Source organism: Sebastes fasciatus, chromosome 15, assembly GCF_043250625.1.
Source record: "Sebastes fasciatus isolate fSebFas1 chromosome 15, fSebFas1.pri, whole genome shotgun sequence".
Lineage (NCBI taxonomy): Eukaryota > Metazoa > Chordata > Actinopteri > Perciformes > Sebastidae > Sebastes > Sebastes fasciatus.
Genome location: NC_133809.1, coordinates 32,868,854 through 32,880,948, shown reverse-complemented (window position 1 = coordinate 32,880,948; position 12,095 = coordinate 32,868,854). Strand labels below are relative to the sequence as shown.

Genomic DNA, 12,095 nt, shown 5'->3' with positions numbered 1-12,095 from the left:
AAGATATGATGGGGCCTGACCGTTTAGCGCTTTGTAGGTGAGGAGGACGATTTTAAAATCTATTCTAGATTTTACAGGCAGCCAGTGTAGAGAAGCTAATACAGGCGTAATATGATCTCTTTTTCTAGTTCTAGTCAGTACACGTGCTGCAGCATTCTGGATCAACTGGAGAGTCTTAAGAGACTTATTGGAGCAGCCTGATAATAAGGAATTGCAGTAATCGAGTCTAGAGGTAACAAATGCATGGACTAATTTTTCTGCATCATTTTGACACAGGATGTGCCTGATCTTCGCAATGTTACGTAGATGAAATAAGGCAGTCCGTGAGGTTTGTTTTATGTGAGAGTTAAAGGACATATCCTGGTCGAAGACAACTCCCAGATTCCTTACGGTGGTGCTGGAGGCCAGGGCAATGCCATCTAAAGTAACTATATCATTAGATAATTTGTTTCGGAGGTGCTCAGGGCCTAGTACAATAACTTCAGTTTTGTCTGAGTTTAACATCAGGAAATTGCAGGTCATCCAGGTTTTTATGTCCTTAAGGCATGCTTGAAGTTTAGTTAACTGGTTTGTTTCGTCTGGCTTGATTGATAGATATAATTGAGTATCATCTGCATAACAATGAAAGTTTATGGAGTGTTTTCTAATAACATTGCCTAAGGGAAGCATATATAAGGTAAATAGAATTGGTCCAAGTACAGAACCCTGTGGAACTCCGTGACTAACTTTGGCGTACATGGAGGACTCATAGTTGACATGTACAAACTGAGATCGATCTGATAAATAGGACTTAAACCAACTTAGTGCAGTTCCTTTAATGCCAATTAAATGTTCCAGTCTTTGTAATAGGATGTCATGGTCAATGGTGTCGAAAGCAGCACTGAGATCTAGCAAGACAAGTACAGAGACAAGTCCTTTGTCCGATGCCATTAGAAGGTCATTTGTAATTTTCACTAGTGCTGTCTCTGTGCTATGGTGCACTCTAAATCCTGACTGATAATCTTCGAATAAATGATTGTTCTGTAGAAAGTCACACAGCTGACTGGCAACTACTTTCTCGAGTATTTTGGAGGTAAAGGGAAGGTTAGATATAGGTCTATAGTTGGCTAGGACCTCTGGATCAAGAGTGGGTTTTTTAAGAAGAGGTTTAATTACAGCTACTTTAAAGGACTGTGGTACATAGCCTGTTAGTAAAGACACATTGATCATATCCAGTAAAGAGGTGCTAACTAGAGGTAAAACTTCTTTAAGCAGTTTAGTTGGGATGGGGTCTAGGAGACAGGTAGATGATTTAGATGAGGAGATCAGTGAGGTTAATTTGTGGAGATCGATAGGAGAAAAGCAGTCTAAATATATATCAGGTTGTACAGCTGTTTCTAAGGTTCCTAAGTTTGAGGATAAATTGGTACCAGTTGACGGTAGGAGGTGATTAATTTTGTCTCTAATAGTTATGATTTTATCATTAAAGAAACTCATGAAGTCACTACTACTGAGGGTTGTAGGAATACATGGCTCAATAGAGCTGTGACTTTCTGTCAGCCTGGCTACAGTGCTGAATAGAAACCTGGGGTTGTTCTTATTTTTCTCTATTAATGATGAGTAATGGGCTGCTCTGGCATCACAGAGAGCCTTCCTATATGTTTTAAGACTATCTTGCCAGACTAAATGAGATTCTTCCTGTTTGGTGGAACGCCATATCCTTTCCAGTTTCCTCGATGCTTGCTTTAATTTGCGTGTTTGAGGGTTATACCATGGAGCTGACTTCCTTTGTTTTACTAACTTCTTTTTTAGAGGGGCAACAGAATCAAGTGTGATTCGCAGTGAGTCTGTAGCACTATCTACAAGATGATCAATTTGGGTAGGGCTAAAGTTAGCATACGAGTCCTCTGTTATATTGAGACATGGTATTGAATTTAATGCTGATGGAATCACTTCCTTAAATTTAGCTACAACACTATTGGATAGACATCTAGTGTACACACTTTTATCTGATGGTGTATAGTCTAGTAATAAGAATTCAAAAGTGATTAAATAATGGTCTGATAAAAGAGAGTTCTGTGGAAAAACAATTAAATGTTCAATTTCAACGCCATATGACATAACAAGGTCGAGGGTGTGGTTAAAGCGGTGAGTGGGTTTATGCACGTTCTGCGAGAAACCAATTGAATCTAATAAAGAGATAAACGCAGTACTAAGGCTATCATTATCAACGTCCACATGAATATTAAAATCACCTACTATAATGACTTTATCTGTTTTCAGGACTAAGCTTGATAGAAACTCTGAGAATTCAGATAGAAATTCAGAATATGGGCCTGGAGCGCGGTACACTATAACAAATAAAATTGGCTGTAGTGCTTTCCAGGTTGGGTGTGAAAGACTAAGAACAAGGCTTTCAAATGAGTTATAATTTAGTTTAGTTTTAGGGTTTATTAATAGGCTTGAGTCGAAGATGGCTGCAACTCCACCTCCTCGGCCGGTGTCTCGAGGAATGTGAGTATTAATATGACTCGGGGGAGTGGATTCGTTTAGGCTGACATATTCTTCCTGACACAGCCAGGTTTCAGTAAGACAAAATAAATCAATGTGATTATCTGATATTAAATCATTTACTAGTAGAGCTTTAGATGACAGAGATCTGATATTTAAGAGTCCACATTTAATTCTCCTGTTTTGTTGCTTTATTGCAGTGCTAGTGTTAGATTTTATTAGATTATTATGTTTAACTCCTCTTCTGTTTACTTTTGATTTAATTAATTTAGGTGGGGCAGACACAGTCTCAGTTAGGTTTGGGTTTAAGCTATGGGTGGGTAACTGCTCTAATGGAAGCGCAGAGAAGTGTGTAAGACTACAGCTCTGCGTCCTGGAATGACCTCTGGTTTGTCATGGATTTGTTCCACCAACAATCTTGGTCAGATTTCTGGATAAGAGAGCCGCACCATCCAAAGTAGGATGAATGCCGTCTCTCCTAATCAGACCAGGAATTCCCCAGAAAGGGTTCCAATTGTCAATGAAGCCCACATCGTTTGCTGGACACCACCACGACAGCCAGCTGTGGAATGACTTCATGCGGCTATACATGTCGTCACTGGTCAAATTGGGGAGGGGACCAGAGAAAACTACGGAGTCCGACATTGTTTTTGCATATGCACACACCGATTGGACATTAACTTTAGTGACCTCCGATCGACGTAACCGGGTGTCATTACCGCCGACGTGAATAACAATCTTACTGTATTTACGTTTATCCTTAGCCAGCAGTTTCAAAACAGATTCAATGTCGCCCGCTCTGGCCCCCGGGATGCAATTAACTATGGCAGCTGGCTTCGCTAACTTCACGTTCCGCAAAATGGAGCTGCCGATAACCAGAGTTGGTTTCTCAGCGGGTGTGTCGCTGAGTGAGGAATATCTGTTAGAAACGTGAAGTGGTTGGTGGTTAACCGTGGGCTTCAGGGTATGACTATGCTTCCTTCGGACAGTCACCCAGCCTCCCGGCTGCTCGGGGGTTGCCGGGGGACGGCTAGCAGAAGCTAAGCTTGGCCGGTCTGCACCGGCTAGGGGCTGGCTAACTACAGAAGAAGCTGAAGCTAAAGTGCAGAACCGGGCTTCTAACTCACTAACCCTCGCCTCCAATGCAGCGAATGCACTACACCTAATACATGTACCACTAGCTCTAAAGGAGGCAGAGGAATAACTAAACATAAGACACACAGAGCAGGGGAGAGCAGGAGAAGGAGAGAGAACAGGAGAGCAGGGGAGAGGAGAAGCCATCGCTAACGGCTAAGCTACTGCTAAGCTACTGTTATGCTAAGATACGATAGCCCAGCTAGCGTTAGCCGAGCTGAATATGTGTGGTTAAGTCTCTAAAGAGGAGTGAGGTGTGAGTGCTTAAGCAGAACTAGTGTAGATATAAATGTAGCGGGTAATTATCCGCTGTAATGAAGATGAATATAACTATATTGCCCTGGATGTGCTAGAGCAGCTACAGAACACAGCAGCACACAGAAAGACAGGCAACCGGAAATGAGGCAATACGCTTACCGTAAGCACGTCCATGTCACTCTTCCTTGCTCATCAATGTCACTCCTCCATGTCACTCCTCTATGTCACTACTCCTTGTCGCTCCTCCACATCACTCCTCTATGTCACTCCTCCATGTCACTCCTCCTTCATGTCACTCCTCCGGGTCACTCCTCCATTTCGCTCCTCCATATCGCTCCTCCATGTCGCTCCTCCACATCACTCCTCTATGTATCTCCTCCATGTCACTCCTCCTTCATGTCACTCCTCCATGAAGGTCCTCCATGTCACTCCTCCATGTCACTCTTCCTTGCTCCTCAATGTCACTCCTCCATTTCACTCCTCTATGTCACTCCTCCATATCACTCCTCCATGTCTATCCTACATGTCGATCCTCCATGTCACTCCTACATGTCACTCCTCCATATCACTACTCCATGTCACTCCTCCATGTCACTCCTCCATGTCACTCTTCATTGCTCCTCAATGTCACTCCTCCATGTCACTCCTCTATGTCACTCCTACATGTCACTCCTCCTTCTCACTCCTCCATATCACTAATTCCATGTCACTCCTCCATGTCGATCCTCCATGTCACTCCTAAATGTCAATCCTCCATGTCACTCCTATGTCACTCCTCAATGTCACTCCTCTATCTTACTCCTCCATGTCGCTCCTCCATGTCACTCCTCCATGTCGCTCCTCCACATCACTCCTCTATGTCACTCCTCCATGTCACTCCTCCTTCATGTCACTCCTCCATGTCACTCCTCTATGTCACTCTTCCTTGCTCCTCAATGTCACTCCTCCATGTCACTCCTCCTTGTAGCTCCACCATGTCACTCCTCCATGTCGCTCCTCCACATCAATCCTCTATGTCACTCCTCCATGTCACTCCTCCTTCATGTCACTCCTCCATGTCACTCCTCCATTTCGCTCCTCCATATCGCTCCTCCATGTCACACCTTCATGTCACTCCTCCATGTCGATCATCCATGTCACTCCTCTATGTCGATCCTCTATATCACTCCTACAAGTCACTCTTCCATGTCACTCCTCCATGAAGCTCCTCCATGTCACTACTCCATGTCACTCTTCCTTGCTCCTCAATGTCACTCCTCCATGTCACTCCTCTATGTCACTCCTCCATATCACTCCTCCATGTCTATCCTACATGTTGATCCTCCATGTCACTCCTACATGTCACTCCTCCATGTCACTCTTCATTGCTCCTCAATGTCACTCCACTATGTCACTCCTCCATGTTGCTCCTCCACATCACTCATCTATGTCACTCCTCCATGTTGAGCCTCCATGTCGCACTTCAATGATACGCCTCCATGTCACTCCTCCATGTCGCTCCTCCATGTCACTCCTCCATGTCGATCCTCTATGTCACTCCTACAAGTCACTCCTCCATGTCACTCCTCCATGAAGCTCCTCCATGTCACTACTCCATGTCACTCCTCCATGTCGATCCTCCATGTCACTCCTAAATGTCACTCCTCCATTTCACTCCTATGTCACTCCTCCATGTCACTCCTCTATGTCACTCCTCCATGTCGCTCCTCCATGTCACTCCTCCATGTCGCTCTTCCACATCACTCCTCTATGTCACTCCTCCATGTTGAGCCTCCATGTCGCACTTCAATGATACTCCTCCATGTCACTCCTCCATGTCGCTCCTCTATGTCACTCCTCCATGTCACTCCTCCTTCATGTCACTCCTCCATGTCACTCCTCCATTTCGCTCCTCCATATCGCTCCTCCATGTCGCTCCTCCATGTCACTCCTCCATGTCAATCCTCCATGTCACACTACTCCATGTCATTCCTCCATGTCGATCCTCCATGTCATTCCTAAATGTCACTCCTCCATGTCACTCCTCTATGTCACTCTTCCTTGCTCATCAATGTCACTCCTCCATGTCACTCCTCTATGTCACTCCTCCTTGTTGCTCCTCCACATCACTCCTCCATGTCGATCCTCCATGTCATTCCTAAATGTCACTCCTCCATGTCACTCCTCTATGTCACTCTTCCTTGCTCATCAATGTCACTCCTCCATGTCACTCCTCTATGTCACTCCTCCATTTCGCTCCTCCATATCGCTCCTCCATGTCGCTCCTCCACATCACTCCTCTATGTATCTCTTCCATGTCACTCCTCCTTCATGTCACTCCTCCATGAAGGTCCTCCATGTCACTCCTCCATGTCACTCTTCCTTGCTCCTCAATGTCACTCCTCCATGTCACTCCTACATGTCACTCCTCCATTTCACTCCTCCATGAAGCTCCTACATTTCACTCCTCCATGTCACTCTTCCTTGCTCCTCAATGTCACTCCTCCATGTCACTCCTCTATGTCACTCCTCCATGTCACTCCTCCATGTCACTCCTCCTTCTCACTCCTCCATATTACTACTCAATGTCACTCCTCCATGTCGATCCTCCATGTCACTTCTAAATGTCACTCCTCCATGTCACTCCTCCATGAAGCTCCTACATGTCACTCCTCTATGTCACTCTTCCTTGCTCCTCAATGTCACTCCTCAATGTCACTCCTCTATGTCACTCCTCCTTGTCGCTCCTCCATGTCACTCCTCTATGTCGATCTTCCATGTCACTACTCCATGTCATTCCTCCATGGCACATCTCCACGTCACTCCTCCATGAAACTCCTCCATGTCGCTCCTACTCGTCAATTCTCGATTTCTCTCCTCCACATCACTCCTCTATATGTCACTCCTACATATCACTCCAACATGTCACTCCTCCATGTCAATCCTCCATGTTACTCTTCCTTGCTCCTCAATGTCACTCCTCCATGTCACTCCTCTATGTCACTCTTCCATGTCGCTCCTCCATGTCACTCCATGTCGCTCCTTCATATCACTCCTCCATGTCTATCCTCCATGTCGATCCTCAATGTCACTCCGCCATGTCACTCCTCTATGTCACTCCTCCATATCACTCCTCCATGTCACTCCTCCATGAAGCTCCTCCATGTCACTCCTCCATGTCACTCCTCCATGAAGTTCCTCAATGTCACTCCTCCATGTCAGTCCTCCTTGTCGCTCCTCCATGTCACTCCTCCATGTCGCTCCTCCACATCAATCCTCTATGTCACTCCTCCATGTCACTCCTCCTTCATGTCACTCCTCCATGTCACTCCTCCATTTCGCTCCTCCATATCGCTCCTCCATGTCACACCTTCATGTCACTCCTCTATGTCGATCATCCATGTCACTCCTCTATGTCGATCCTCTATATCACTCCTACAAGTCACTCCTCCATGTCACTCCTCCATGAAGCTCCTCCACGTCACTCCTCCATTTCACTCCTCTATGTCACTCCTCCATATCACTCCTCCATGTCTATCCTACATGTCGATCCTCCATGTCACTCCTACATGTCACTCCTCCATATCACTACTCCATGTCACTCCTCCATGTCACTCCTCCATGTCACTCTTCATTGCTCCTCAATGTCACTCCTCCATGTCACTCCTCTATGTCACTCCTACATGTCACTCCTCCTTCTCACTCCTCCATATCACTAATTCCATGTCACTCCTCCATGTCTATCCTCCATGTCACTCCTAAATGTCAATCCTCCATGTCACTCCTATGTCACTCCTCAATGTCACTCCTCTATCTTACTCCTCCATGTCGCTCCTCCATGTCACTCCTCCATGTCGCTCCTCCACATCACTCCTCTATGTCACTCCTCCATGTCACTCCTCCTTCATGTCACTCCTCCATGTCACTCCTCTATGTCACTCTTCCTTGCTCCTCAATGTCACTCCTCCATGTCACTCCTCCTTGTAGCTCCACCATGTCACTCCTCCATGTCGCTCCTCCACATCAATCCTCTATGTCACTCCTCCATGTCACTCCTCCTTCATGTCACTCCTCCATGTCACTCCTCCATTTCGCTCCTCCATATCGCTCCTCCATGTCACTCCTCCATGTCGATCATCCATGTCACTCCTCTATGTCGATCCTCTATATCACTCCTACAAGTCACTCTTCCATGTCACTCCTCCATGAAGCTCCTCCATGTCACTACTCCATGTCACTCTTCCTTGCTCCTCAATGTCACTCATCCATGTCACTCCTCTATGTCACTCCTCCATATCACTCCTCCATGTCTATCCTACATGTTGATCCTCCATGTCACTCTTACATGTCACTCCTCCATGTCACTCTTCATTGCTCCTCAATGTCACTCCTCTATGTCACTCCTCCATGTTGCTCCTCCACATCACTCATCTATGTCACTCCTCCATGTTGAGCCTCCATGTCGCACTTCAATGATACGCCTCCATGTCACTCCTCCATGTCGCTCCTCCATGTCACTCCTCCATGTCACTCCTCCATGTCGATCCTCTATGTCACTCCTACAAGTCACTCCTCCATGTCACTCCTCCATGAAGCTCCTCCATGTCACTACTCCATGTCACTCCTCCATGTCGATCCTCCATGTCACTCCTAAATGTCACTCCTCCATGTCACTCCTATGTCACTCCTCCATGTCACTCCTCTATGTCACTCCTCCATGTCGCTCCTCCATGTCACTCCTCCATGTCGCTCCTCCACATCACTCCTCTATGTCACTCCTCCATGTTGAGCCTCCATGTCGCACTTCAATGATACTCCTCCATGTCACTCCTCCATGTCGCTCCTCTATGTCACTCCTCCATGTCACTCCTCCTTCATGTCACTCCTCCATGTCACTCCTCCATTTCGCTCCTCCATATCGCTCCTCCATTTCGCTCCTCCATGTCACTCCTCCATGTCAATCCTCCATGTCACACTACTCCATGTCACTCCTCCATGTCGATCCTCCATGTCATTCCTAAATGTCACTCCTCCATGTCACTCCTCTATGTCACTCTTCCTTGCTCATCAATGTCACTCCTCCATGTCACTCCTCTGTGTCACTCCTCCATTTCGCTCCTCCATATCGCTCCTCCATGTCGCTCCTCCACATCACTCCTCTATGTATCTCCTCCATGTCACTCCTCCTTCATGTCACTCCTCCATGAAGGTCCTCCATGTCACTCCTCCATGTCACTCTTCCTTGCTCCTCAATGTCACTCCTCCATGTCACTCCTCTATGTCACTCCTCCATGTCACTCCTCCATGTCACTCCTCCTTCTCACTCCTCCATATTACTACTCAATGTCACTCCTCCATGTCGATCCTCCATGTCACTTCTAAATGTCACTCCTCCATGTCACTCCTCCATGAAGCTCCTACATGTCACTCCTCTATGTCACTCTTCCTTGCTCCTCAATGTCACTCCTCAATGTCACTCCTCTATGTCACTCCTCCTTGTCGCTCCTCCATGTCACTCCTCTATGTCGATCTTCCATGTCACTACTCCATGTCATTCCTACATGGCACTCCTATGTCAATTCTCCATGTTACAACTCCATATCACTCCAACTTCTCACTCCTCCATGTCACCCCTCCATGTCACTCCTCAATGAAACTCCTCCATGTCACTCCTCCATGTCGCTCCTACTCGTCAATTCTCGATTTCGCTCCTCCACATCACTCCTCTATATGTCACTCCTACATATCACTCCAACATGTCACTCCTCCATATCAATCCTCCATGTTACTCTTCCTTGCTCCTCAATGTCACTCCTCCATGTCACTCCTCTATGTCACTCCTCCATGTCGCTCCTCCACATCACTCCTCTATGTCACTCCTCCATATTGAGCCTCCATGTCGCACTTCAATGATACTCCTCCATGTCAATCCTCCATGTCGCTCCTCCATGTCACTCCTCCATGTCGCTACTCCACATCACTCCTCTATGTCACTCCTCCATGTCGCACTTCAATGATACTCCTCCATGTCACTCCTCCATGTCGCTCCTCCATGTCACTCCTCCATGTCGCTACTCCACATCACTCCTCTATGTCACTCCTCCATGTCACTCCTCCTTCATGTCACTCCTCCATGTCACTCCTCCATGAAGGTCCTCCATGTCACTCCTCCATGTCACTCTTCCTTGCTCCTCAATATCACTCCTCCATGTCACTCCTCCTTCTCACTCCTCCATATTAGTACTACATGTCACTCCTCCATGTCGATCCACCATGTCACTCCTAAATGTCACTCCTCCATGTCACTCCTCCATGTCACTCCTCCTTCATGTCACTCCTCCATGTCACTCCTCCATGAAGGTCCTCCATGTCACTCCTCCATGTCACTCTTCCTTGCTCCTCAATATCACTCCTCCATGTCACTCCTCCTTCTCACTCCTCCATATTAGTACTACATGTCACTCCTCCATGTCGATCCACCATGTCACTCCTAAATGTCACTCCTCCATGTCACTCCTCCATGAAGCTCCTCCATGTCACTCCTCCATGTCACTCCTCTATGTCACTCCTCCTTGTCGCTCCTCCATGTCACTCCTCTATGTCGATCCTCCATGTCACTACTCCATGTCATTCCTACATGTCACTCCTCCATGTCACTCCTCTATGTCAATCCTCCATGTTGAGCCTCCATGTCGCCCTTCAATGTCACTCCACAATATCACTCCTATATGTTGAGCCTCCGTGTTGCTTCTCCATGTCAATCCTCCATGTCACTCCTCTATGTCAATCCTCCATGTTACAACTCCATATCACTCCAACTTCTCACTCCTCCATGTCACCCCTCCATGTCACTCCTCAATGAAACTCCTCCATGTCACTCCTCCATGTCGCTCCTCCTCGTCAATTCTCGATTTCGCTCCTCCACATCACTCCTCTATGTCACTCCGCCATGTCAATCCTCCATGTCACTCCTCCATGTCAATCCTCCATGTCACTCCTACATATCACTCCTCCATGTCACTCCTCCATGTCGCTACTCCACATCACTCCTCTATGTCACTCCTCCATGTCACTCCTCCTTCATGTCACTCCTCCTTGTCGCTCCTCCATGTCACTCTATGTCGATCCTCCATGTCACTCCTCCATGTCACTCCTCCACGTCTTACTTCAATGATACTCCTCCATGTCACTCCTCCATGTCACTCCTCCATGAAGCTCCTCCATGTCACTCCTCTATGTCACTCTTCCTTGTTCCTCATTGTCACTCCTCCATGTCACTCCTCTATGTCACTCCTCCTTGTCGCTCCTCCATGTCACTCTATGTCGATCCTATATGTCACTACTCAATGTCATTCCTACATGGCACTCCTCCATGTCACTCCTCCATGAAACTTCTCCATGTCACTCCTCCATGACGATCCTTAAATTCACTCCTCCATGTCACTCTTCCTTGCTCCTCAATGTCACTCCTCCATGTTACTCCTCTATGTCACTCCTCCATATCACTCCTCCATGTCTATCCTACATGTTGATCCTCCATGTCACTCCTCCATGTCACTCTTCATTGCTCCTCAATGTCACTCCTCCATGTCACTCCTCCATGTCGCTACTCCACATCACTCCTCCATGTCACTCTTCATTGCTCCTCAATGTCACTCCTCCATGTCGCTCCTCAATGTCACTACTCCATGTCGCTACTCCACATCACTCCTCTATGTCACTCCTCCATGTCACTCCTCCTTCATGTCACTCCTCCTTGTCGCTCCTCCATGTCACTCTATGTCGATCCTCCATGTCACTCCTCCTTCTCACTCCTCCATATCACTACTCCATGTCACTCCTCCACATCACTCCTCTATGTCACTCCTCCATGTCACTCCTCCTTCATGTCACTCCTCCATGTCACTCCTACAAGTCACTCCTCCATTTCGCTCCTCCATTTCGCTCCTCCATGTCGCTCCTCCATGTCACTCCTCCATGTCAATCCTCCATGTCTCACTACTCCATGTCACTCATCCATGTCGATCCTCCATGTCACTCCAGAATGTCGCTCCTCCATGTCACTCCAGAATGTCACTCCAGAATTTAACTCCAGATTGTTACTCCTCCATGTACCTCTTCCATGTCGATCCTCTATTGCGCTCTTCCGTGTCATTCCTCCCTGTCTTCCACGTCACTCCTCCATGTAACTCCTCCATGTCAATCCTACATGTCACTCCTCCATGTCACTCCAC

At 47.1% G+C, this 12,095-nt stretch overlaps 1 protein-coding gene across 3 annotated transcripts in view; it reads right to left on the bottom strand.

Moving 5' to 3' along the window:
• Positions 1-1,951: 1,951 nt before the first annotated feature.
• The window catches only part of LOC141783050 (uncharacterized), a 33,793-nt gene continuing 23,649 nt past the window's right edge, over positions 1,952-12,095 (bottom strand). For all 3 annotated transcript variants that reach the window (XM_074659978.1, XM_074659979.1, XM_074659980.1), the window contains one exon: positions 1,952-4,060. In XM_074659978.1, coding sequence (XP_074516079.1) covers positions 2,884-3,771 — 888 coding nt within the window. In that variant the 5' untranslated portion in view covers positions 3,772-4,060 and the 3' untranslated portion in view covers positions 1,952-2,883. The remainder of the gene's footprint in view (positions 4,061-12,095) is intronic.